We start from the raw sequence: 27,625 nt of genomic DNA on the forward strand, positions 1-27,625 counted from the left end.
GCTCCAGATAGCTCCTGACCGCTCTTCTTCCTCCCAAGACAGGAGGTAGGGTAGAGAGGAGTCAGATGGATGTCTTGGGGTCACAGGTAGTATCTTCAAACTGTGGCTGGTTCAGTAGGTCAGGGTTGTGAGTTCAAGCCCCATGTTGGATGTAGAGCTTACTTCAAATAAATGGATAAGAAAAAAACTACAAACCAATGACCCCATTTCCCTCCTGGATCATCCCGTTCCAAGCCACCTAATTTTTTAACAAACCCAGAACCATCAGCCCGCTGCCACTCAGAACCACCATGAGGGGAAAGGGAAACACATCCCCCCCCCCCCGACATGTAAAGAGGAATCAAGGGAAGGCAGCGGGGTGCCATAAAGAGGGATCTCAGCCAGACAAGTAGAAGTTTGGGGCAGTGATGGTGATGTCTAACAAACAAAACCGTAGCTTCTTTGAGAGCAGAAGGAGGCCCTGGCGGTATCAAGAGCCTGGAGGATTTCATGTGAGGCCAGGAAGCTGATGCATGCCCTTCACCGCTTCTCCAAGCTGAGAAAAGTGATGGCCATTCCCTGGGGCGTTCTGATGTATAACTTGCCAATTGAACCGTGGCTCCTTGGCCTCCCCATCACTGCCTCCTCCCAGGACTGAAATGAAACGTGGGTCACGGGTTCAATCCTAGTGATGGGGTGTACTCAAGAGAGAGAGAGGAGATTTATGGCTTGGTCTCTGCCCTTAATGAGCCATCATCCCCCAGAGCCACCGTGGCCACTGCCTTCCCAGCCCGGTGAAGCCCAGAACCAGTGCTGAGGGGCAGGCGGGTGTGCAGGGCCGGAGGATGGTGCCATGAATCTCTGACAGCCACAGGGCTCCCTGGCTCATGGACATCCGGCGGAGGGAGCAGCCGATGGATCACAGCTGGGCTCTTGACCTTGAGTCTTAAGCAAAGTGAAGAACAAAAGGTCATATTTGTTCCATCAGAGCCACAGGAGCTATAAAACATCTGAGTGTGAATAAAGACAGTGGTAAATCACTCATCGCTCTTGGAAACTTGGGTGATCACTTGGCTGATCTGTCTTCTGGCCCCATCACCCACTGGACAACCTGGGGATCGGTGTGCTCAGAGATAGGGAACTCCAGGGGACCCCAAAATGGTGCTCTCCCTGGAACGCAGAGGTGCCAAGAATTGCTGAGATTCATAGGCTCCTAGAATGTAAGATGTCTCTCACTGCAAATGTGACCTTCTCAAGGAGGTTTCCCTGGCCACCCCACTTAGAGAGCTGAGCCTGCCCTCCCCACGCCAATGTTTTTACCTTCTTTTGACCAGCTATGCTTTTATTTTCTTCCATTGCATGTTCCATTTTATGACACAATCATTTAACAATTATGTGTATTATTTATTTTCTGCCCCCTGCCACCCAGAATGTCAACTCCACAAGGTAAGGACTTGTGTCTAGGGGTCACTGCTGTATCATCAGTACCTAGAGCAGCACTGGCATATAGCCGGTGCCCCAATAACATTATGGGGATGAACAGACCAGCCTGGAAAGACCTTAGAAATGGGCTAATCCCAACCCCTCTGTGTGCCCAGGAAGAGCAGAGACCCAGACAGGGGGCATAGGACTTGTCCTGGGTCATACAGACTCTTAGGGGTTGCCAGGCTAGGAGAAGAATCCAAGCATCCAAATCCTAGGCCAGAGCTGGGGTCCTGTGTGGTCTGAACTGCAGCCACACCTGTCAGAGGTTGTGCTTGCGGTCACATTCCACTAACCACCTATAGGATCAGGAGCTGACGGCCCAGGTGGACAACCCGGGTCCTCCTTGCTTCCTGTATTGATTTTTGAAAAAAGGTTATGAATATAATGATAACTAATTTCCTGACCCAAAGGGAGTCTAATAATATGGGATCCAGGACTGTGGGAGGTTAGGGACTTTTTACAAGGTGGGTAGGAGGACAGTAAGAAGTGTTTATTGAGCACCTTCCCCTCGGGTGACCACCAGTGTGTGGGTCCTTCACACGGATCACTCATTTTGCTCTGACTCCCAGCTGTGATGGAGTGTAATAATAATAGCCAACATTTATGGAACTATGTGCCAAGCACTGTTCTCAGGGCTTTTAGGTATTCATTCATTTAATCTGCCCTGACAACTCTATGAAGTGGAGAGCTTCTATTATTGTCCCCATGTTACAAATGAGAAACCAGAGGCAAATATGCCAGAATATAAATGCTTCCATTCTGGGTGCTTGGGATGCATCAGTGAACAAAACAACTGAGGATCCTTGTCCTCATGGGGGAAGCAGGCAACGAGCACAATAAATGAGTAAATCATCTAGGTATGGGAAGGCAGTAAGTGCTATGCAGGGTACAGCAGAGCACGGGAAGGGGCTTGGGGCAGTGATAAGGTGCAAGTTGAAACAGGGCGGCCCGAGTGGGCCTTCCTGAGAAGCGGAGGCCTTCTGGAGGCTTGTAGGAGATAAGCCAAGAGGATGTCTGCAGGAAGGGCATTCCCGGCAGGGGGAACAGCCAGGGTCAGGCCTTAAGCCCAGAGCTCGTCTGAGGAGCAGTGAGTGGCCTGGGTGGCTACACCTGAGAGCGAGGGGCAGAGTCTAGGCAATGGGGCAGGGAGGGAAGGGGGCCAGAACGGAGGGGGGGGGGTGCTTGCAGATCCCCTCAAGGACATCTTCTCAAATGCTCTGACTCATTGAAATGCTCACCTCATTTAAATGCTCACATATGCTCACGGCCTCAAGCCAACACCCTCTTCTCTGCTAACACACTGAGGGTGCTTCCCACATCAGCCAATAGCCCCACACTCAGGCACACATTGGCCAGTTGACACACACACACACACACACACACACACACACACACACACACCAGCCAATGGATGCACATTCACATGTTCACACTGGCCAGTAAACGAACACTTACACAGCCACCCCTCCAGAAGCTTCATCCTCCAACCTACCTGTGTGTGAGGAAGAGGGGCGGGGTGGGGGGGCTCATCAGCCTTGCTCCATCTGCAGCCCAGCATGGCTTCTCCACAGCTGGACCAGGAGAAGGAGGAAAGCAAGCCAATTCCTGGGGCTTCAGACCCATGCACCCTAATAAACAATACTGGAGAGACTCCCAGAACATTATAAACCTGAGTCTGTAATGTACTCACACGTGATGTTCCCACATGATTACTCTCATAGAAGAAGATCACAGACACACATGGCCATCCTCCAGGGACACCAAAGTGCATTTGGTGGCTCTATTCTGTGCTTGTTGCCTCCACAGGAACTATTGCTCCAGGACTGGGTGGGTGGGAGGTGCTCGGAAGGGAGAGGATGGTAATCCTGCTATTTGTAGGTATTCCCAGGTAGATCCAGGACGGGGCACCTCTAGACCAGGCTGGCCTCACCTGAGAGCTCCTGGCCAATGAATAAGTCCCACAGTAAAGTTCATCTTCTCAGCACTGAGCCCCTGACCCCCAAGACGACCTACCAGTGCCCCCAGAACACTCACCTTCTGCTGCCATAAGAGCTCCTGCAGGGACATGGGCCAGTGGCATGGTGTTAGTGTTCTCTATGAAAAAGATGGTAATGATGAAGATCAATAGACAGATACATAGAGATAGATGGAAAGAGAGAGAGAGAGAGAGAGAGAAAGAAAGAAAGATGATGGAAATGATAAAGTAGGTAAGCATTCACTATATTCATACATGATCTATTGAGTATATATCGTATATCAGCGTTTTGCATACATTATTTCTAATCCTCGTGTGACCTTGCAATTTAGATTTGCAAACAGCTTTTACAAACAAGAAGACTGAAATTCTGGGAAGTTAAGTAACAGGGTAGAGATTAGGCAGCCAGTAAGTTGTGAGTCAGGATTTGAGCTCACAGCCCCAAGTCACATGGATGCCAAATCCTAGGTGTTCTCAGGGTTGGGAACCTAGGGCCTGAGCTCCCACAGCCCTTTGCTGGCTGTACCCCACCTGCCTTCCTCCTGCTTCTCTCTGGCTCCTGTCACCCCTCCTCTGGTGATACTCTTGTGGAATTCTAGAATGTCAGAGATGGGCATTGAAGCACAGAGAAGACAAGTAGCTTGCCCAAGGCCACACAGCAAGTCCATGACAAAGCCTGGAGCCTCATCCAGCCAGCCTGGATCTGAGGGTATTTGATGGATGGGGACCGCTCTGTTGCCCCATCCTCCCTCCCACTTGGCTGAGCACAGTAGCCCTCCCACTGTGTTGAGGTCTCCCTCCAGAGCTCATTCTCTTCCTCCCCCCAATTAGTTCCTTCCCAGCCACCCCGCTTGTGAGAGGCAGAGGTGTCCAGGGGAGGATCAGCAGAAACACAGTCCAGAGAAGTGCTGAGCAGGCTCCTCCAGCCCACCAGCTGGAAAGGAAAGTTCTCCACTGGGGGAGGTAGCAGTAGCATGGTGCTGCCACCTGGCCAGCCAGATGTCCTGCAGGCCACTCGGTCGTGGGGTCCAGCCTCCAGGCACACAGCTTGGAGCAACCCTCAAGGAAGAACCAGGAAGTTTCTATCACTGGTTTGTGCACAGCTGAGTGTGTCCCGCATTATAAAAATCAACACCTCACATTTGTAATCACTTTACCACTCCGTCCCAGGAGACTCACATCTTCCTAGGTTTGCCCAAGGGTCCTCTGGGGTAGGTAGCAGTATTATCAATCCCATGGGACAGACGGGAAAGCTGAGATTCAGAGGAGTAAGATATCCCTGTTCAAGACTGCTCAGCTAGCCAATAGTGGGGCCAGGAACAGAACCTGATCTCCAGATGCCGAATCCAAACATCCTTATGGCTGCTTTCTATTGCACATACATGTCCTAAGCACAGTACCCAGGACTGAATGAATATCGTATTTAATATACACAACGATAACATGTGTTCAATAATATTAACCCATTTTACAGGCAGGAAAACTGAGTAAGGCTTGGAGCTGTGATGTGAAGTGACTTACCTACACTGCACGGTCAGTGTATTTTTTCCACATAGCACAAATTCCACCTAGGGAGTGAGACAATTCCCTTCTTCAAGGAGCTTCTCATCAGACAGAGAGAGGGGATTAAAACTGGGGGGAAAGGCAGGACCCCAAAACTCATCCATGAAATGAATGAGGACTTCATTTCATCTTGATTTCTTCTATCAAGGGTCAGCGTCACCTTCCCCACCATTGTCAAAACAGAACCTGGTGTTTCCTGCCCAGGCATCTTGCTGAGCGTTTAGCACACTTGACCTCATTTCATCCCGAAAGCGTTCCTACAAAGCAGGGACTAGCATTCCTACTTAAGTCAGGCAGAAAGGGTGACATAATCCACCTGGAGTCAAAGTGGGAACTGAACCCAGGCCCAGCCAACACCACAGTGGATACCGTGATGAACCACCACGTGTTTCCTTCTGCAACCTCTTTGCACACATTTGAGTCACGCCAAATTCTGCTCCGGAGTTGCCCTGTTCTTCAACCATCAGGACAGATGTAGAAGCCCACCGCCAGGCCCGGCACTACCGTCTCCCACCCAGGCTCCTCCCCAAGTGCTGCCCACCATCCCTGGTCTGACAGGGCCGATGGAGCCCGGGGACCACGGAGCCAAGAAGGCCCTGCCAGTGGTGACCTCGCCAGAGTGTGCATCAGCTACACGGACTTGGCAGATTTGTTTCCAACACCCTGTCTTCGTCCTACCCTCCTGGAAGAATTTGCTTTGTGAGGGCATTTAGCAGGGGGGGCATTTGTGTGTGTGTGTGTGTGTGTGTGTGTGTGTGTGTGATACACATGAGATTGATGATTTTCAGCATTTTTCAGTGTGCAGTTCAGTGACATGAAGTACATTCCCGTTGTTGTGCAGCCACCCCCACCCATCATCCCACATTCAAACTCCGCACCCATCAAACACCGACTCCCCTTCCCCTCCCTCCAGCCCCTGACAGCCGCCCTTCTACTTGCTGTATCTATGAACTTGACCACTCTCAGTGCTTTAAGAGGAATCATGCTGTATTTGTCCCTTTGTATCTGGCTTATTGCACTTTGCAGAATGCCCTCAAGGTTCACCCATGCTGTAGCCTGTGTCAGAATTCCATAAAAATATGGACTGCTCCATGAATTTTCATGTCCTCCTTGTGCAAGGGCTGTGCTAATCTCTCTATCATCCCAATTTTAGTATATGTGTAGCTGCAGCAAGCACTGTGATGACATTTTTAAGGAGATGGGTACCACAGGTGACTTTGCCCCTGGGTGGCACCCCCATGAAATTATGGATCTGTCAACCAGGGGAGCTGTCCAATCAGGTGGTGAGGTGCATCATTGGGTGGCACGGACCTGGGGCCTGCTGATTGTTCTGGTGAACGCAGCTGGTGGGGAATCTTTACTTTGAACACTCCTGTGTTTACAACGAGGTATAATTGGTCTGACACCTTCTGTGTTTTTTCTGTAAGTGATGACTTGTTAGTGAGCAAGCTTTTCTCAGCTCCTCAAGGAGATAAAAGGCAACTATCATCGTCATCATCATCTTCACTGAGGTACCAAGTGGCCCTGGGAAGGGAGTGGAAGGGGCGGCCATGCTCATCCCACTGCATTTAATTTTTCACACTCACACAGGAGGTTGACACTGCTATCCTCATCTCACACGTGAGCAAAGAGGTTCAGAGACAGAAAATGATCCGATCCGGAGTCACACAGTTGGGGGCTGAACCGGCCTTCAAAGAGAGACTTCTGCTTGATTCTAAAACCCACACTTTTTCCTCTGAGACATGCCAACCCAGTCCTTGGGGGCTGGGAGCTAAGGACAAGTAAACACTGAGAAAAGTTTCGCATCCTTGGAGACTTGGATGAAGGGAGAAAGAAAGTTAAAGGCACACACCGAGAGAGGCCTGCCGTGCGCTGGGGAGCTTGCCTGGGTCAGCTGCAGTGGCAAAAAAACAAGCCGGCAATGGGAGAAATGCTCCTCTAGGGGAACACAATGGGAACAACAGGGCTTAATAGCAACCCTGGGGAAATCACAGGGCATTTCCATTGACTGCATGCTCAAGCGTGAGCCACCAATGGGATGCTGCTTCCAGAAAGTTCAGTGAGGTCTTGGGCACGAGTAGGGGAGGCTCAGGAGAAGTCTGATGTCTGATTGGGGGATAGTGGGATCTGACTCCATTCTCTGTCCCCAGACTGCCCTAGAGAGGAGGGCTGACCACAAACTGGCCTGTGACCGGAGGGGAGCAGCTGGGGGGCAAGTGAAATTGGGGCTGGAGGAAATGTTGGAAGGAATGGGAATGTTAATTCTGGAAAAGTGGAAACCAAAGGTGGGATGGGAGAGCTACCGCACAATCTGAGAGCAGCACCAATGTGTCCAGACAAACAAACCAACAAACCAGCACCTTGTTCTGTGTCCCCATGGGGTTGGCTTGGGGCATGTGGGAGCAAGCGGCAGCTCTCAGGCCACGGCCCCATGTGAGCCGGGATTGTCTTCCATACACACTGGGGGTTGTGCAAAGCTGGATCGGCTGCCCGGCCTGTCCCTGACCTGTGTGAGCGTAGTACTGACAGCTAGAGGAGCCTGTTGCAGGGGGACCTGTGCCCCTCTCAAGTGGCATTCCTGAGGTCTGAGTATGGAGATGCCAGAGGAGGTGGACAGACTAGCAGACACTGGGGAATCAGCCAGACAAGTGCCTGGACTGCTGGGTGTCAGGTACCTGGCCCTGCACTGGGCCGCATGCCTGCCTCTCTAGTGGGAACTGAATCTAACTTCATGCCTGCTGGGTTCATCGCTCGGCCCTGCCTTGGGACCAGAGGACACCCTGGGTCACCAGCTAGCTCTGCTGGACCCTCACTAGGGACCAGGCACCATTCACATGACAGGTGTTGATTCATTTAATCTTACAATGACCCTGTGAGGGAGGCTCTATCATCCATCCCCATTGACAGAGAGGTTGAGTGGCTTGTCTAAGGTCACACAGCCAGTAAGTGATGGTGCCGGGCTTTGAACCCTCATGACCCAGGACCAGAGCTCTCACCCTGACCTCCTGGCTTTGTCCTCTCCATGAAGGAGCACCGTGGAGCAACGGACTAGCACTGTTGTTCCAGCCAAAGACGGGGCCTGGCAATTGCCCACATCCTTGCCAGGCAGCTGGATGTGCCATGCTTCCTGAGTCAGGGAGCAAAGGAAAGGTCTTGGCAGGTGAGATCAGACCCTTACCTATCACCAGGTAAGCCTTTACTCTGGGGAGGTGAGCACAGAGGCACCCTGCTGGGGCGTGGCTCACCTTGGCCCAATTTTAGTCATTTCTGCAATCACTCAGCCAGGGTTTAACTAACACTATCACCATGTGTCCTCTGAATAAAGCTTCTTATAGTCACATGGAGGGGTGGGAGGACACACATCCCTGCAGTGAGTGTTGCAGGCACCATGCCTCCCTGCCTGCCCAGCCAGGACCCAGGCACAGCACAGGTCTCCTCCTTTCTAGCTGGTGTGAGGCTTGCCAGCTACACATCCCCAAAGCTTACATTTCCACTGTAAGAGATCTGTTTCTTTTGGTTCAGCATCGCCAACTCCTTTATATAATAGATCCTCAAAGGAGTTTACTTTGTGCCAGACGCTGACCTGGGTTCCTGGTGAATCATGACTCATTTATGTGACCCTATAACGCACAAACTTATAAATGCCCCATTTTACAGAAATAGGGTATTTTAAGGTAACTAAGGCCCAGGCAGGTTAAGAGATTGTCCGTGGTAGGTTATTACAGCCGGTAAGCGGCAGAGCCAGTATTTGAACCCAGCAGGCTGGCTCCAGAGTCTGCTCATCACCACGACACTCTGCTGCCTCTGCACCTTCTCTTTCTTTCTAACAGTAGGTGTTCCTGGGAGGCGTGACATTTATCACCGGGATTGGATTTACCAGGGATTTTTCTTAATAGAGACTTATGCAACAGAAGTGTAACTAGTAGATGGGAAGTGGAAAAGCAGGAACGAGGATTTAGAAACAGAGAACCAGAGGGGAGCTCAGAACCTCAGATTGGCAAGGCAGAGAACCAGAGCACTCCAGGGGCAGAGGAGCTTGAGCCAGGCCCAGGGGAACCCCGCAGAGACCCCACTGAACCTGAGGTCCGAGGTGAAGCAAGAAGAACGAAAAAGATGAAGCTGTCCAAAGTCACTGAAAGATCTTGTGGGGAGAAAGAGAACTCAGAGTCCCTCTAGAAACCTCTAGGAGTGGTCCCTGAGCTGGTCAGTGTTCCTCAGCCTGGCCCCATCCGTTTCGGGTGCCAGGGCTCACACAGGAGAGGACCTACCTGCTACTGGAGTGCTCAGCATGCCCTGAAAGAGCCCTGTCCAACAGGACTCTGGGACGTTGGGGGTGCTCGGTGGCTGCCCTGTCCCGTGTGGTAGCTTCTAGCCACATGTGACTGGCGTGACTGGGAAACTGAATGTTTAGTTTGATTCCATTTTAATTAATTTGAAGTTAAATTTAAATAGCCACATGTAGCTACTGTGTTAGGTGGTGCAAATATAGAACATGCATTTCCTTCACCTGCCCAGCAAATGTTTTTAAGGGCCTACTTTGTACCAAATGTTGTTCTCCAGGCTGAGGAAATATCAGTGAACAAAACCGGCAAAAAAACCCTGATCCCCAGAAGGAGAGCTGAGATGGCTTCTACTGCAAGGAGAGAATGCTAATTAATAGTAAGCATAGTAAATAAGCAAATGATAGCATCTTTCAGGGAATAAAAGTTGAATGCGGGAAAGACAGACCAAGTCAGGGGCATGGGGGAGCCAAAATAGAGATGAGAGGAAGCCCGCCACATTAAATAGGTGGTCAGAGAAGGTAACATTGGGGCAGAATTGAAGGTGAGGTAGTGAGCATAAGGATATCTGCAGGTAGAACATTGAGGCAAGGGCAATGACCAGTGCAAAGGCCCTGAGGCAGGAGCACCTCGGCAGGTTTGAGGACTGGTGTAGAGCGATCTGGGTAAGGAGGAAGAGAGGAAATAAGAGAGGTGAGGTGCAGATCACACGGGGCCTGTGGGCCACCCTAGGGCTTTGACATCTGAGACAGGCCTTCCTGGGGACGTTGAGCAGAGGAAGGATTTGATCTGACTTGCTCTTAACAAGATCCTCTAGCTGCTGGCACAGAGGAGGCAGGGGGAAGGAGAGCAAGAGAGTTCCCCCAGAGGCCAGTTCCACGAGGGCTTTGATGACCCACCCTGCCTGCTCTCCTGGGGGCTGTGGGAATGGAGAATGGGCGGCTTTGCCTCAGAATCTCAATCATCTTGAATGTGGCTTCTTTACTTGCTGACAGGGTGAAGTAACTGCCAAGATGACAGAGGGCCACGGGGCCCCCGGGGGAGCCTGTGTTCTCAGGAGGGGCAAAGGCAGCAGAGCCTGGTTCCTGGCCCCTGGCCCTGGTCAGAAGTTGATGAGAGGCTTCTGATTCTTGCAGCCCTCGCTCAGTCACGCCGGCTCCATGATAGTCTCCTAAAGAGCAGCCATGTGCCTTCCCCTGTGACCACTCAGGGCCACACATTTAGGGAAGGCCAGCTGTGTTAGTAATTCCAATAATTCTAACAATTCCCTGTTCTCTAGACCATAAGCAACGAGACAGGCTCTTGCAGGCCCGTACCACTCTGTCCCACTGAATTTGAACATGGCCTCAGAATCCTTCTCAACCCTGGTGCCCAGCAAATACTCAGAGTCGGAGCATAACACTGAACGTATTTGCAAGCCTTCCAAAACCTGGCTCCTGGCGGCAATGTTGGTGACCTCATCTCCTACCACTCTTCCTTCCCATCACTGTATTCCAGCCATACAGGCTTCCTCACTGTTCCTGCCTCAGGGCCTTTGTAATGGCAGCTCCCTCTGTGAGGAGACTGCCCGCAGATATCCACGTGGCTCCTTCACAGTCTTCAGATCTCATCTTCAGATCTCACATGAGCGTAAGGAAGCAAGCACCAGACAACCCTCATCACTCACTAAGGTCTCATCTCCACCCCTAATTAGCTAGAAAACCGCCATTCAGTTACTGTCTCTAAAATGGGAGCATAATTATGAAAGGTACTTCTCAGGGTGATCATGAGCAGTGATGGAGGTAATATGAGAGTGCTGGGATCAAATCTTGGCTAGGCACAAACATTCTACGGGACCTTGGGCAAAGCACTTCTCTGAGCTTCAATGTATTGATCTGTAAAATTAGGATAATAATAGTGTACCTCCCTCATAGACTTGCCATTAGGATTAAATTAGTTTAATACATGAAGCATATTCTGAAGAGTGTTTGACATATGGTAAGTGTTCAATAAATATCAGCTGTCATTGGAGTAAAACATGATTTTTAAAAAAAATTTCTGTCAGTTTGCCTGACTCTTAAGACCTGCTTGCTGCTAAAATCTGATTCTGCTCAGTTCAGTTCAGGGTAATTCATATAGGACAGATCGTGGTCAGGGGCCTGGAAGGCCTGGCTAATAACACCTGCTCAGCCACTGTGCAGCTCTGTGCCCTTGAGCAGGTGACCCATCTGCCCGAGCCTCAGTCTCGTCATCTGTAACCTGGGAGAATTATTCCCACCTACGCAATCAGTGCACGGAATCAAAGAGCCTGTGCCTGTCAAGTGCCCACACGTGGGAAGTACTCAATAAGTTGTATGCCAGAGAGAAGCAGCCGTGTCTCCCCTGTACCTTGCGGTTTGTGCAGGGTAGCGAACCAGCCCCTTTGGGGGCTTGCAGGAATAGGGAGAGGCTGGGAAGCCACAGCCGCTCGCCTCTGTTTAATGAGGCTGTTTCATGTGCTCCGAGCTCCTGCAGCCGGCCAGAGAGGTTGGCAGGCTGGTGGTTCTGTGAAGAGCCGGTAATGAGGGTGCAGAGCCGGGGAAGTGGAGTGGGGCAGCTTGACATGGCTTCTCCAAATTACTGCTGGGGCCCAGCAGGCAGCTGTGGTGCATCATGGATGGGTGGGGGGGGGGCGGTGCACCTAAAAAGTAGTGGTACCGGGAGAGCTGAAGGGATGGGGGCTGGAGATAAAAGATGTGAATTTACTGACAACTCCAGGAAAGCAGAAATTGCATCTCCTGTATCGACACCAGTCCCAATTTCTTCCTCTTACACAGATACACGCTCAGTCCTCTCACCCTCACACATCTCGGGGTAGCACGCTCCCTGGGCCAGCCTCATCTGATCTGAGGCCTGTGCTAGTCAGGAGAGGCCAGCACTGCTGCAAATGGCTGTGAACACAGAAAGGCTCAAATGCAATCTTGGGTCTCAAATTGGGTCTCACTGTCCTGAGTCCAGGGCAGTGTACCGGCTTAGTCAGGATGTCTTCTGCACCTGGAGACACAGGCATCTGGCTTCTACTACCCCTCAGGCTTCTCTGTCACCTGTGTGATCAAGGCAGGTCACCGCACTCTGCATCTGGGTGCAGAAGGGAGGGAGAATGTGGGGCAGGCAGTCTGGCCTTTTGAAGGCCTAGCCCAGGGATGGCCCACATTCCATTTGCCAGAACATATCACTTGGACTCCCCTAACTACAAGGAAAATTGGGGAACGTGGTCTGGAGTGAGCCCAGGAGTAAGGAAGTGGACTATGGTAGGCAGCTCCCAGGCTTCGCCCTGAGGCCCAGGCAGACTCAAGGTCTCCCCATTCCCATTCCTGGATGACCCCAATACCTTTAATGGGAGCAATTAGGAAGGAACAGACCTGGCCTGCAAGTGTCTCTGGGAGAGATCACACAGTCACCTCAGGAGTGTCAGGGGACATGCAAGAGTGGCTGGGTGAGTGGAGGCCTAGGTGGAAGATGGGCAGAGCAGTGACTAACATTGCCTGGGCCCAGCATCTTTGCATACCGGATATATGTGAACACCGACACACCCCCACCCACCCACCCACACGTACACACACTCAGTTCTCAGATGGTACTGAGATGACACACAGACATGCCCCACACAGTTTCACACATGCACACACGTGCCCCTCCATACCCACACTCACACGTCCCAAACAACTGTCTATCTACATGTGCATCCATAAAGGTGCTCAAGAGGCCATGTGGTGAGCCTTAAGGATATAGAAAAATATCTCTCCAGAAAGATCTCGGGACCGGCCGCTGTCTGCGAGTCACCATTAGCCAGCCATCATATTTAAATAAGATTCTCTCCCATTTGTATAGGCCTTAACATTTAACAAAGCACTCTTTCATTCACTCAACTGTAGATAAATATTTACTCAGCAGTGACTCTAGGCCAGATAACATGATTGGCAGTGGAGCTACAAAGTGAGCAAGACGAGGACCCGGTCCTCAAGGGAGTCTGTGCATAAGCACAAACAGAGAAGGGCTCTAAGGGAGAGGAGTGCGGTGGCAGAGGGGGGCAGGGGCAGCTCTCGGCGGGGGCTTGACGTGCTGTCTGGGTCAGGCCTCAACGGACGGACACAGCCACCAGGTGGAGAGAGAGATAGGTTTCCAGGAACTGGGGTGGTTAGATGCAAAGGGGTCAGGGTGGCTTATGTGGGGAGTGGAGAGAGATTCAGAGAAGGTGGCCAAGTGCTTCCTGAGGCTGGCGTTCCCCCAGGTAAGGCCAAGATGTGCTGCTACTGCTGCTGCTGCTATGAAACCAGGATGGTCTTTTTCCCAAAGTGCGAGGGGAAAATGAGAACAGATAGGACATTCCCATCATGGGAAAGTCCCCTCCTGTGCCACTCAGGATTCAATCAGGAGAAATAAAAGCATGCTCTAGACCTAAGAGGAAATTCAGCACAGGGGTTGGGTTACACAGGGGATGGAATCGCTGGGGCTTCAACCAGGGGGTCAGTGAGGCATCGGAGTGATGGGCCACAGCAGGCAGCCATAGCACTGTCCCACCGCCCCCTAGGAGTGAGGACACAGGAGATGACATGACCAGAGCCAAAGATCCAAGGCCATGGCGCAGGAACCGGAACGCCGGGAGCTGGGATCACAGAGGGGGCTCGGGAGCTGAGGGGAAGCCCCCATGTGAAGCAGAGAAAGAGGCAGATATGGCTTGGCCTCTCCCCTCCTCCCGCTCTCCAGCCTTCTTCCAGCGCTCCCATTGGCCAGCTCTTCCTGGAAGCCCGAGGCCAAGGAGCCTGGGAACGGGCAAGGGAGCCTGGGAAGTGCAGTTCCTCGGCACTCAGAGTGGGGACAGGTGAAAGGGAATACAGACCTGATTGCAAATAGTCAGGCAACCACTACGCTCCTGTGACTCTTCCTAAAGCTCTGACGTCAGCGGTAGACATCAGCTGTAGATTTGTCTGATCGTATTAAGCTGAATGAACGAATGCCGGATGAATATTAATAGGGCAAAAGAGAAAACTCAGAAGCAGCCACTTACGTTTGTTTTGTTTTTTCCTGGCTAAGTGCTTGGGGTTGCAGCTTTAAATTGTGCTTTAGAGCACGTGAGCTTAATTAAATTTAACGTGTTGGAGCAATTGAACTTAAAATAGCAGTTCATGTTTTCTACAAACAGAGATGTCTCCGGTTTGTGTGATAGACAGAAACCTATCAGGATTTCAGGACGTGTCTTTCACAAAAAGGGCTTTGGCCCAATGGTCGTGCCAGGTATTGCCCGTTGCCTCTCCACATGCACTCCTTTGTGCTGCCGTGTGCCCTGGAAGGCTGACCAGTGTGCAGCCATGAACTGTAGCTTTTGGTGGGGTTCAGCTATGGGGAGTAACAGCAGAAGATTGGGAGGAGGGAAGAGAGTGAGGTGAGGGTATTTACTTGACTGGTTCCCCTGCCGTAAGGTTGCCCCTGGCTGCCTGTCCCTCGAGCAAATTTTCAATGCCACTGTGTTGCCCCCAGAGGATATCTGGCAATGTCTGGAGACATCTTTGGTTGTCACAACTGGAGATGCTACTCACGTCCAGTCAGTAGAGGCCGGGGATGCTGCTAAACAGCCTGTGGTGCACAGGACGGCCCCAACGACAAAGGATTTTCGGCCCCAAGTGTCAGTAAGGCCAAGGCTGGTAATTCCTATCCTAGATCAGTACTTCTCTAGCTAGTCATAGCGAGGGATCATGCTGTTTCCCAATCCGTTGCAGACCAATGCTTTTATAAGAATATAATGGAAATAAATTATCAGGAAAAAGATGATCATGCACTTGGGTGTCACACCAATGCCAAATTGCCATAAAACTGTCTTAATGCTATTCTGAATTTCTGTACTGTGTGATCATAGACCAGGAATAACCAGCACATGGACCAGCGGCCACCTGTGGGCCACACCCAGTGCAGCGCTGCATGATCTGCATGAATCTTTCCTCTTCCTGCGTCTGGTGACCTCCCCTGGTATGCTCAGGGCTAGATTGGGTAACAGCTCGGCTGCTACCAACCCTGGGTAATGGCACGTTCCCCTGTGGCCCCCAACTCCAAACCTACCCCTTTGTAACAAAGTCTCTTGTAAGCAAAGGCTTTAATTATCCCTCTGTGAGTATTATGCCTTCTGCCACTATTGAGCGGTGTTTTCCCAAAGACCGTGGGCAAAGGTCAGAGGGTGCATGGGTGGAGGGACAAGGAGGTGATGGGCTGCCTGGTTTGGGAGCCCAGCTCGGGAGCTTGGACTGTCTTTTGTAGAGACTGGCTCTAGAGGAGTGTTTCGGTGGACAAGGGGCGGGGCAGAGTTGTTCTGGATGGAGCACTCTGGGGTTGGTGGTGCTGAGCATGGACGTGAAGGGGCAGAAGCACGGACAGAAACACGGGCAGAAGCAGAGAGGCCTATGTGGAGGCTGCTGCATTCATCCACACCAACGATGGTAAGGCCTCAGCAGAAGTGTGAGTATGGGGCAGCGCCAAGTCCAGAAGGTAGAACCTTCCACCAGACTGCCTGTGGGACATGGACAGGCGTCAAGGGGGGACCCAGGCTCTCCAGATCCAGCCCGGAGGATCAGTGGTTGGTTGTGTTGGGGAGCATGAGCGGCTGGACAGGGCCGCACGGGAAGAGATTAATTTGATTCTGTCACTAGGGTTTGAATAGTGCCCGTTTCTCATGACTTCCTTATGCCGTTTGTCTTTTTGGTTGCCCGGGGTGGGAAGCAGCCTTGCTTATGCCTAGAAGTGTGGGCTCCGAATCCCAGCGGATCCAGATCCGTTCTCAGCTCCACCACTCCCCCGAGGGAAAGTGACAACTGCTTAGCTTCCTCCTTCCCTAAATGGGAATGAGGATAATGACTTCCTCCAGGGGTTGTCAGGCGGGTTAAGTGAGATAACTTACACAAACTTCCAGGCACAGGTTTAGTGCTCAGTGAGCACTGGTTATTATTGTTTTTGCCAAAGGTGGGACTTGACTGCCAAGGCTGTCTGGAGCCAGCTGGCCCTGGCTTTCCTGTAAGTACACACACACACACACACACACACACACACACACCTAGGAACCAGGAGCTGCTTCCCTGATCTTAATCCTGCGCAGTAAGTCCTTTCTTCCAGCCTTGTGTCTGATGGGCCAGTTACAGTGGGAAGCTTTTCCTAGCCTGCCCCCTCTCACCCCTGGTGCCAAGAATCAGTCCTGTTCTGATCAGGCCCACTGTGGCTTCATCACATTCTGATCTGCCCCGACTTGGGAAGGAAGGGGGAGAGTGGCCAGGCAGGGTCCCACACAAAGTGGCCCCTCGGGGCTTCAGGAAAACAGGGCAGCGTCTGAGAGGCAGGATGGTACAGTGGTTGGGAGTGGAGGCTCTGAGGCCAGACTGCCCGGTTCAGATCCCAGCTCTGTTGGTTACTATCTGGGTGCCCCTGGGAAGCCAGCTGACCCTTTCTGTGCCTCTGGTTCTTGTCTGTAAGATGGAGGTGGTGATTGCTATTATGAGTATTAACCCCCTTTAAGATCTCAGAACGGTGCCTGGCACATAGGAAGCCCTCACTTGACTTTAGATCCTCTTCTTTATTATTAATTAGCAGCAGTGGTAGTGTCTGCTTTCCAGGAGAAAACAGCTAAACATGGATAGGATTTCTGGGCTCATGGTCCATCCCCCATGTCCTAGGATTGTTGCAAAGGTTAAATGTGATGCCAAATATGGGAACCCTGTCACATAATAAGTGTTCAATAAACAAGCTGCCCCAGCTCCCCCTTGAATGGATGTGCTCTTACACTGCTCATGCTGCAGTGAGGTGCGGGGACAGTGATTTGGAGTCAAATCCCAGCTGTGTAGGTTTGCTTCTCACCTCTGCACCTCTGCCTTCCCACCCGCAGGGTAAGGATCCCAGTAGTGGCTGCCTTGGAGAGTTGCTATAGGACTAAGTGAGTTGCTAGTCGTGGGGCCCTTAAAATAGGGCCTGGCACACAGGTGACACTTGGTGTTTGCTCTTACTATTGTCACTGTCTGGGTGTGTATAGGTCCTGCCTCTCCAACTTATATCATTAGCTCTGAGGGGGAATGAAGTGGGCACTGGCCACATAGGACTCCTTGGGCTCTGCCCGGTGGGTGGCCCAGCAGGCCAGAGATCCTGCTGGTGGAGGGATATGAGCCATGGTGGGCTCTGAGCGCTGTTCCAGGGAAGGGGTGGCTGACAGGGACAAGAGTTTCAGTGAGATGAGGCAAAATGCCCCAAATTTATCACTTGGTTAGGAGCAAACCCAGATTATGGATGTAGAAACCACTGTTAAAGTCCAGTGGTCCAACCTTGCAGTCCCAGCTGTGTGACTTCAGGCACATCACTTAACCTCTCTGAATCTTGGCCATTCCTGTTCTGTGCCATGAGAGCACTAGTCCGTACCCTCATGGGATTGCCATGATGCCCAGGTGAAACAGATAGCCATAAGGGGCTGGCCTGCAGGCCCTTGAGGAAACTGCCCCCAGCCCCAGCCCCAGCCCCAGCCCCCACCTCTTGCAGCTATGGGCTAGCGGTGGGGTTGGGAACCAAAGTTTCCTCCACTGTGGCTTCCCCATCAGCAGAGCGAGCTGGGAACGTGAGGAGGGAGGGAATGGGCCTCTTGTGCTGCCCACTGATGGGATGTCAATAAAAGCTTGTCAACTCCAATCCTGTGCGAGGAGTTCCCAGGTGGAAGTTTTCAGGCTCCAGTATTTCATAGTTGAGATCTCAATTAAGCTGCCTGGTTCTGGGCTTGAGGGGTTGGCAGGCCCTGATAGAGCCCTTGAGTAGTAGGAGATGGAGGGCTCTTCATGAGGAGAGGCGGTGGGAAAGGCAGAGAGGGACATGGCCCCTCCAAGACGAGGTGACTATCTCTGCAGGAGTGTTGATGGGACAACACAGGCATTGTCTCTGGAGATAATACTAAGGCACAATACCTAGACAGAGATCAGGGAGTGCGCCCAGGCTTCCTGAGGATCCTGGCAAGAGAGGCCCAGGACAGCGGAGAGGCCCCAGCTGTCCCACTAGGCCCTCCCCTAAGGTGGAGGGACCAGTCGAGGCCTCCTGAGCAGAGACTCTCTTTCCCCACGTCTCTGGGTGAGGCTGGCCTGCTAGGCCCGTGAAGGAGGAACCATCCCTTTCCTCAGGGAAGCAGAATTGCCCTCCCATCTTCAACACTGCACTGTCCCCCACCCCTCCCTGCCTCCAGCTGTCTTCTGCTTAGACCTCTCCTACCCAGTTTGCAGTAGCAAGCATTTTCCTGCCAAGCCTGAGAAAGCCATTTGCAGAGGACGATGGCATAGGCTCTGAGGGCAGGGCCTCATGGGGGTGCTCAGCCGATGTCCATGAATCTCCAGGACACAAGGGGTGAACAGGGTCTGGGGCATCTGAAGTGGGGGGCCTGGGCAGGCCTGGCTCCCACTACCTCCCAGAGTCTGAGGGAGCCAGGGCTGGAGTCGGGCTGGATATCGTGAGGGATCCTTTTGTTTAGACTCTGCTTCTGCAGGCTTTAACCTCTCTGCCTCTCCATGTCTCTCCCTCTGCCCCTGCCATGGTCCCTCTCTCATCTTGGCCTCCATAACTTCTCTTCCCATCTCTTTACCCTCTCTCCACTGTCCCCTCCTAATTTCCTTCATCTCTGCACTCCTGGTCTCTGTGTTCCTGCTTCTCCTGGGCTGGTTGGGCACCTGGTCTGTGTGCACATCTCTCACTGACCCTTCCACCCCCACCTGTCTTTCTCTGGCTCCTTACCTGGGCCTGGTGGGACTCTCTCCCCATCTCCTACACCCTGTTCCTGTCCCCCACCCCTCCTATCTCTCCTTGGATCCTTTTCCTGTCTCTGCACCTGTCCCTGTCTCTCTCCTGCTCCACCTCATTCCTTCTGTGTCCCTGTGTCTGTCCCCCTGCCACCACCACCACCCTTTCCTGCCTCTGTCACTCTATTTCTGTCCCTGCCAACCCTCACCATCTTCCTCCTCTGCGTCCACCCACCCCAGGATGATCCCAGCCTCCAACAAAGCCTTCGTGGTCAACAACCTGGTGTCAGGAACCGGCTACGACCTGTGTGTGCTGGCCATGTGGGACGACACAGCCACGACGCTCACGGCCACCAACATCGTGGGCTGCGCGCAGTTCTTCACCAAGGCTGACTACCCGCAGTGCCAGTCGATGCACAGCCAGATCCTGGGTGGCACCATGATCCTGGTCATCGGCGGCATCATTGTGGCCACGCTACTGGTCTTCATTGTCATCCTCATGGTGCGCTACAAGGTCTGCAACCAGGAGGCCCCGGGCAAGCTGGCGGCTGCGGCAGTCAGCAATGTGCACTCGCAGACCAACGGGGCCCCACCACCCGCTCTGGCCAGCGCGCCCAGTGGGGCCCCTGTGCAGGGGCCACCCAAGGTGGTGGTGCGTAATGAACTCGTGCAGTTCAGTGCCAGCCTGGCCCGGGGCAGCGACTCCTCTTCCTCCAGCTCCCTGGGCAGCGGGGAGGCCGCAGGGCTGGGACGGGGCCCCTGGAGGCTCCCACCCCCAGCCCCCCGCCCCAAGCCTAACCTTGACCGCCTGATGGGGGCCTTTGCCTCCCTGGACCTCAAGAGCCAGAGAAAGGAGGAGCTACTGGACTCCAGGACTCCAGGCGGGAGAGGGTCTGGGACATCAGCCAGGGGCCACCATTCGGACCGAGAGCCACTGCTGGGGCCACCCGCGGCCCGAGCCAGGAGCCTGCTCCCCTTGCCCCTGGAGGGCAAGGCCAAGCGCAGCCACTCTTTTGACATGGGGGACTTTGCAGCCGCAGCCGCCGCAGCCGGAGGGGTGGCCCCTGGTGGCTACAGCCCCCCTCGGAGGGTCTCGAACATCTGGACAAAGCGCAGCCTCTCTGTCAATGGCATGCTCTTGCCCTTTGAGGAGAGTGACCTGGTGGGGGCCCGGGGAACTTTTGGCAGTTCCGAGTGGGTGATGGAGAGCACAGTGTAGGCCTGGGGAGGGGGCTTCCTCCTCCCGCTCACCCTTGCAGGGTGGATGAAGGGGAAAGAACTGTACTGGCAAGTCTTTGTGGAGTTTCCATGGTGATGTTTACATCTAGGGACAGTTTCGTCTCCCTCAACGCCCCCCTCAACACACCCACACCACCTTCCAGGCCTGTCCCCCACCACCCAGCTGGGGTGTGCTCAGGGAAAGCGGACTCGATCGCTAAAATGTCGGACTGAGCCCTGAGTGCTCGGAAAGGCGGACTCCCTCCTTTCTGATCACGAATGTAGCGTGTAAGCAAGCGGCTTTGGAGTGCTTATGGTTCCAACGTTGCTTTTATTTCCTAATTTATTTTTCCCACTTCCCAGACTCCTCCTCTTCATTCACACAGATCATGGAGAATTTACTCTTCATGTGACAGCGGGTTCCCAGGAGCCGTGCTAGTGGGAGATTATTGTCTGTTGACAAGAGAAGGTGATGATTCTGGTTCCATGCTTGTTTGGAGGGAAGGCTGTGGCATCTCCAGCCCAGACTCCCCATTATTCCCAACCGTCCACATGCTTGGGAGGGATGGGCAACCACCCCCACACCTCACCCAGCTTCCTCTGCTCAAACGTCATGTCCCATACCCATCACATCAGCCTGAGCCAGAAGGGTAACTGCCAGGACTTCTTATGTATGGGAAAGGGATGAGGACATAAAGGATGTTCACTTTTGGAATTGCTGTAGGATTTTTACTTCTTTGGGGGGAAGCTGGGGCAGAAAGTCCCCATGAACCTGTGGCAGGCTAAGAGGGCTTCTCTTGAGGAAAGCAGAGGGGGGTGACTGGACTTGGAGTCCAAAGCTCTCAGTTTGGGTCCCAGAGCCACTACTGAATAACCAGCTGAACACATTGGGCAAGACCCTTTCCCTCTTTGGACCTCAGTCTCTTAATTCACAAAATACTGGATTGTACCTGGTCTTGGATTCCCTTCAAGTTCTAAGGATTAACGAACTCTTCCATGAATCTAGGTGTTACGGTTTCCAGATCAGCAGTACCAGTGGCACAAGCTGGTAAAGCATCCCTCTTCTTCTGACTGGACACAGAAGGAGAATTCTAGAGGTTTTGGAGGGGGAAACCGGAATCTTTATACAATGGTAGAGTTTTGAAGTTTGAAGAGGTGTTTGCAATCATGTCATCCTTAACCCTCTCTCCCTCCCCACTGCCCCAGAGTATAAACGACTTGCCCAACATCACACAGGGAGTTAGGGACCAAATCAGGGTAGGTGCAAAGGCCACCTCCTGGGATGGTGTTTGGGATTCATTATGTTGTCTTCACCCTGGCTCGGACATTTCTGTGTACAAAGTCCATCCTTTGTGCCTGAGGAAGGTGGCTCAGGGTGGGACATGGGCGATGCCTCTCCTAGACGCCAGCTTTGATGAGGATCCATACATGGAAATGACAGATGGCAATGAGAGGGCTCCCATGGGTTCCTTTCTATTGGAGGATTAACCCTATACCCCAGACCATGTCAAGAGGGGGCAGAGGAGACATGGGCAAGGAGAAACTGTTTTAGAAGCACCTGGAGGGCTTTCCCCTGCATCTCTGTCTCTCCCAGTGTCTGTCTCTTCCAGATCTCTCCTCACTGCCGACATACTACCTCTCCCTCAGTTTCCCCAACCCATTCTTTGCTCTTCTGAGTCTGTGCCATTGAACTCTAGCTTCTCTCCTATTCTTCTCCCTCCTTCCGCTTGCCAACCACACCGCATACCACATCCAGGTGAGTCCCAGTCCCCTTGTGCTGAAGGGTTCTGATGGGCTCGGGCCTGAAGCTGAGGTGGTGGCCCCCAACCCCCACCTGGAACATACAAGGAGCTGATGGGGAACTGTCTATGCAGGACTGCCTTCTGGCTCCAGTTCAGAAGGCCTGGAGCCTCCAAATCCCTTGTCTTTATCCTTCTTCCTCCCACCCCCCTGCCTCCTCTCACCTTCCCTCCGCTCTCCTGTCTTCATTCTTGGTCTTCCTGTGACCCTCTGACTTTCCCAATCCCTTTCTGGTCCTGACAGTCTTCAGCAGCCCAGGCCAGTCTCTTCCTGAGAACAGTTAATTTCCCAGGCTAGTCCCTGAGCCAGAACACAGGCCTACCCCAGTCATGGTGGCAGCCACGGAATTGGGCGACTTAAACAGAAATCTCTCTCTCCCTCCTTCCCTCTTTCCTCGCCCCAGCTTCTCTTCTCTCCTTTTCCTCCCTGTCCTTTTCTCCTTCAGTCTTTCTAAATGTAGCCATTGAGGAAGTAACCCCAAATGTAGCCATTGAGGAAGGGACCTGACCTTTCTTTTTGCCTTTGGGTTCGGACACCCAGAAGGAAATGGTGGACACCAGAAGGGGAGGAACCAACCGTATATTCTGGTCAGTGGCCCCGAGCTCTGTCATGACATGATATGTACTTGCACTTGTATTTTTCATGTTTCTGACTCAGAATTCTGGAAAGCAACATCCATGTGGTCAGAATAAAATTGCCAACTTTCTTTGCTAAAAAAAAAAAAAAAAGTACAGTAAAATGTACAGTTTAAAAAACAAAACCAACCACACTCCTTGGGAGAGAGAGAAAAAAAAGAACATTCTCATATCTATGAATGTCTGCTGTTCATTTCTCTGGAAACTGCGGTTTTCTGAAGGTGGCTTTGAAATGGCATTTTCTCTTGCACCTGTGTTTGTTACTGCCTAGTGGGAACCTGCTTCCTGCCAAGTTCATGTGTAAGCTGGGAGCCTTCTGAAATAAGAAAGAGCAGGGTCGTCCTTCTGAAATAAAGAGCAGAGGAATCTGGAGCGAGGCTCCAGGCAAAGAAGGAATGGTCCATCCTCAGCTGTCCTGACTCACCTGGTGTCTCATATACCTGCCTGGCCTCCTTTCCCGTACTGTGGCCACCACCACACTCAGCCAGTAGGGGCGCACGGATACCTCCCACCCATTTTCCATTTTCCTTGAGCCCCCAATGACACTTTTTCTAAAGGGTCTTTTACTGGGGAACTGGGACAACAAACCAAAGCATAAACCCAAAGTCTAGAGACGAATAACCTCTGGAAACAGCTTCCCAACCCTAGCTACGTCTAACGCGAGACTAGCACTGTCCAATAGGAATCAAGTGTGACCCACACTGTCATTTTAAGTTTTTTCCCAATGGCTGCATTAAATCAGGTAGAAACAGACGGAATTAATTTTAATAATATATTTTCTCTAATCCAGTATATCTGAAATAGTATTATTTTAATGTATAATCACTATAAAATTATTGATAAAACATTTAAGATTGCAGGGGGTGGGGAGAGTTTTTCCCCTTCTTATGTTTTGGAAATCTAGTGTGTGTTTTACACTCACAGCACATCTCAATCCAGACTAGCCACGTTTAAAGTGCTTGAGAGCCACATGTGGCTAGTACAGGTCACCATATTGGACAGTGCAACTCTAGACAGAATGATTGACTTGCCAGAGCACCTTTTGGAAGGGGAGGGAAACTAACAGTTATTGAGTACCTATGGTTTCCAGGCCCTGTGCTGGTACTAAACAGGCATTTCTCACTGCATTTCTCACTCTCAAAGTAGATATTATTATGCTGATTTTACAGACCAAGGGCCTGAGGCCCAGAAGAGGTTAAGCTACTTGCCCAAGGTCACACAATAAGTCTGGCCTCAAAGCCTTAGCTCTTACCATAACATCACCTCCTATTCTTTCTTCCTCCCTTCAACCTGTTATAGATTGTATTTTAGACTCTTGGAAGTACTCAGATTTATAGCCTAAGCTGGAAGCTCTTGGTTTGGCCTCAAGGTCTGGTAAAATTCTCAGAATGTTGACTCCAGGCAAGAGCCCCTTGGTTAAGTGGTTTCCTCTGACCTCACACTGGCCTTTCTGGCTCTTCTTGGCCTGTAATACATCCCCTCCCCTCCCCTGGCCCTAGGCTTCAGAAGGTCCTGCTCAGACCACCCTTGTGGTCAGCACTTCTCTTGGCCTGGGGACTTCTAGGAAGTCCCTTTCTTAATACCCTTCCACCCCTAGCCTCGCCTTGTCCCTGTCCCCTGAAAGCCTGTGACTTTATCCCCATAAGATAGAAAGCCCCACACCAGCTCACTCCAATGACCAAGCCCATCTTCCCACCACTGCCTATTCCTTAACTCTTGTCCCTATCAGGAGAAGCACTCGCCCACCCAGATTCTCTTTCCCAATTGAGAGAAGCTTCAGTTCTCTGCTCTTTCACAGAGAAGAGGTCACTGATATGCTCTGAGCCCAATCAAATTATTACACTTTCTGAGAAATAGTCTAACCTCCTTTCCCCAATTTCTTGATAATGACACATTCCTCAGTTTCCCCCTCAGAGGAGATGCTTTTCATTTCACCATCATAACACTGTTGAAATTCTAAAAGAACTTACACACATATTTTTTTTTAAGGGATATAATTTCTAGCCGGGGAAATGGAAGGTCATTGTCTCAGGTTTCCCTAGTCCAAGACAAGGAGTAACTTTTCTCCCCAGGTCTATAGGTACTTATTTTTCCTAAGCACAGCCTGGGTATTTCTGTGTCTTCTATTCTCTGCTCCCTGTGTGTCTGCAGCAGGGGTCTCAGGGCTTGAGCAGGCAAGGCAGGGCTTCCCCTGTTCTTACAGCCATCGTGGTCTCCACAAACAGCTGCGGGTAAAATCGACACACTTACTCAAAAGATAAGACTTGGCAGACAGCAGTCAAATCCCCAGTACGTGGTTTTAAATAGCACACCTAGATTCTCAAGCCCAGCTGCTCCACGCGATGCAGCTGGCAGCAGGAAGTCTGTTGTGACGAGGCTTCTCCCAGGTAAATACCTGAGGTTTCTACCTTTGTGTAATAGAATCAGACCCACCCAGGTTGCTCTCCCAACATCTACACAGAACACTGCTGCCCTCACAATTTAAAAATACCTATTTTTGCTTTCAGACTTTACACCCAAGATCTTAGTTTCTGATCTTCCATGATCTCATTTAAGATCTCCCACCTCATAGCCAGCAGTGTTGACTACAAGGCTCAGGCTTTTCCTTCCCCGCAGCCTTTAGCAGAGGAAATTGTTATGCTTCCTGGAAGACTGAAGAGGGGAGCTGGCCTTCTTCATGTCTCAGGCTATCCTCCGATGCCCATCATAGCCATGCAGAGTCTTCTGACAGGCCTGGCCGTCTTGCCCAGTGTCCTCGTTTTGGGCGCTCGGCATCTTTCTTCAGCTCACCGACTCTAAGCAAATGGGCACAGATTGCAGGCTCTTGCCTGGCTGTTATCCTCTTCTTGTTGGGATCATTGAGTTTTTGGCTCCTTTAGCCAACAACTGTGCTCCGGGACAATGAGAGCCAGTGTTCTCCTCTAGCACCTTGTGCTGGAGTCTCTGCAGGGCTGGGGCAAGGAAGATCTCATTATCTAATCCCTTCCTGAGATAGTGCATCCTTCAGGCTCCCCACTTGGTTCCTTAGTGATGAGGGGGTGAAACTGGAATTTCACCCATCTCCATGGGATCCCCAAACCCATCTGGGCCACAGCCAGTCAGCCCACTGACCAGCCTCCCACGGCCCCAGGTCATTTGGTCCAGCTGCCCATCTGGTTAAGTGATGATGAGCACACCCCCTCTTCTTTTGCCACCTCCTCTGTACCATGTGTTCATTGGTGCTCCCTGGCACACCCAGCAGCGACTGGAGCAGGGGTGAGTTTGCTTTCCCTTGACATCTCCTGTGCCGTATTCAAGATGTCTCCTGTTCCCCAAACCGTTTACCTCTGTTAGCTGAACTTCCTGACACTGTTTATACTTTCTCACGAAGAAAAACCTCAGAGCCTCACACCTCCATCACCAACTCAGCACGTCCTGACAAGAAGCAGCTATCTCATTCACTGTCTGAGAAGGAATGTTATAAAGAAAAAGAGTTAAGTCCAGTTATCCCTAACAATCCTGAATGCTTCCTCCTGGGTTCTCTGTCACATTCTCTCTACCCATTCCCCTGGGGACCTCTCGAGGATACAATTCTGTCCATCGACCAAGGATGGGCCAGTTGCCTTATTTACCCAGACTAATTATGGGAAAGTTTCATCCCTTCATTAGGTTGACACAAGATTAGCATTTTCCAAGTGGGTATTGAACCGCAAAATTAAATTGCTAATAATAGCTGACATTATTGAAATTTTCCTATGTGCCATGCACTGTTCTAAGAGCTTGGTATAATCTCAGTTTATCATCAAAATGACACAATGAAGTAGGTATTGTTATTAACATTCTCATTGGAGAAGCTAAGGTAGAGAGGGGGTTAAATAACTTGCCCAACATCACTTAGTTCGTGAGTGGCAGAGTTGGATAAACATTCAATAAATGGATTTGCACTGAAGTTTCCTGCAGCGCTGCTGAGGCAAATAGATACGCAGTTCTCTGGGTTTCATGTCAAAGGCCTGAATCCTGGCGTGTGAACCTTGAGTTTGAGAAGACTGAGCCCAGCAGAAAAAGTGAAAGAGGTGGAGAAATTGGCGCCGTATGCATTCAACATGCATTTGCTGACCTGCTGTGTGCCCCACACTGTGCCTGGTTTTAAAAAGAAATAAAAATAAAAGCGAAGGACACTGTGCATGCCCTTGAGGGCCTTACATGTTTCCCGGAGGGGGCAGGGGCATGAGCTAGTTTCCAGATCTCTGATTTTACAAAGATGAGTCCGTTTTCATTTAGTTCAAGATAATGTATAGCTTTGGGGAACCTACTATCCAGGAGGAGATGGATGGGTGGATGGATTGGCCAGAGCCACAGGCCCAAGTGGGCACATCTGGCTGGAAGAAATCACTAGATTTTAAGTTCCAAAGGAACCTGCCATGAGGATGACTTAGCTTTGTGCCAAGCAAGAGCCAGGTCAAGACTGAAATCCTGTGCCTAGGCAAGCAGGGGTGGAAGGAGGCAGCTAGCTGTCCCAGGAATTTTCTGCAAGGGTGGTAGTGAGAGGTAGGATGGATACAACAAAGGGGGCAAGGAAGAGGAGTTGTTGAAGAGAACTGGGGGGTCCTGAGTAATCCAAGGCTAGTGCAGTTGTTCCTGTGGGTGAGGGGGCCTGCAGTGGGAGGAGCTGGATTCCAGACCTGTTTCTTGGCCCTGTTTCCTTTCTGGTAAAGTATCAATGGTAAGTTTTGACTTTGGTAAGTATGCCTAAGAAGTACCATGTAGTTCTATAGATCATATGTCAGATTTGAAAAGGCAGAGTGGTAGTCATTATTATTAATGATACGCATCGTTGAAAACATTTTTATAAATTACAGGGAATTAGTGATAATATTAGGTCTCTCAAACTCAGAGAATCTCAGGGCTGCCAGAGCTATCAGAGGCCATCCACTCTAGCCTCCCTCAATGGGTATT

The 27,625-nt window shown here is 51.4% G+C and overlaps 1 protein-coding gene and 1 non-coding gene across 2 annotated transcripts in view; one reads left to right on the forward strand and one right to left on the reverse strand.

The window, feature by feature from the left end:
- LRFN2 (leucine rich repeat and fibronectin type III domain containing 2) overlaps positions 1-20,970 on the forward strand; it is a 178,000-nt gene extending 157,030 nt beyond the window's left edge. Inside the window, exon 3 of the mRNA XM_077904129.1 lies at positions 19,278-20,970. Coding sequence (XP_077760255.1) covers positions 19,278-20,256 — 979 coding nt within the window. The 3' untranslated portion in view covers positions 20,257-20,970. The remainder of the gene's footprint in view (positions 1-19,277) is intronic.
- Positions 6,076-6,179, reverse strand: LOC144317914 (U6 spliceosomal RNA). The gene has a single exon (XR_013383799.1). It is a non-coding gene; the product is annotated as a U6 spliceosomal RNA (small nuclear RNA).
- Positions 20,971-27,625: the final 6,655 nt, after the last annotated feature.

This window comes from Canis aureus, chromosome 7 (assembly GCF_053574225.1).
Source record: "Canis aureus isolate CA01 chromosome 7, VMU_Caureus_v.1.0, whole genome shotgun sequence".
Taxonomy (NCBI): Eukaryota; Metazoa; Chordata; class Mammalia; order Carnivora; family Canidae; genus Canis; species Canis aureus.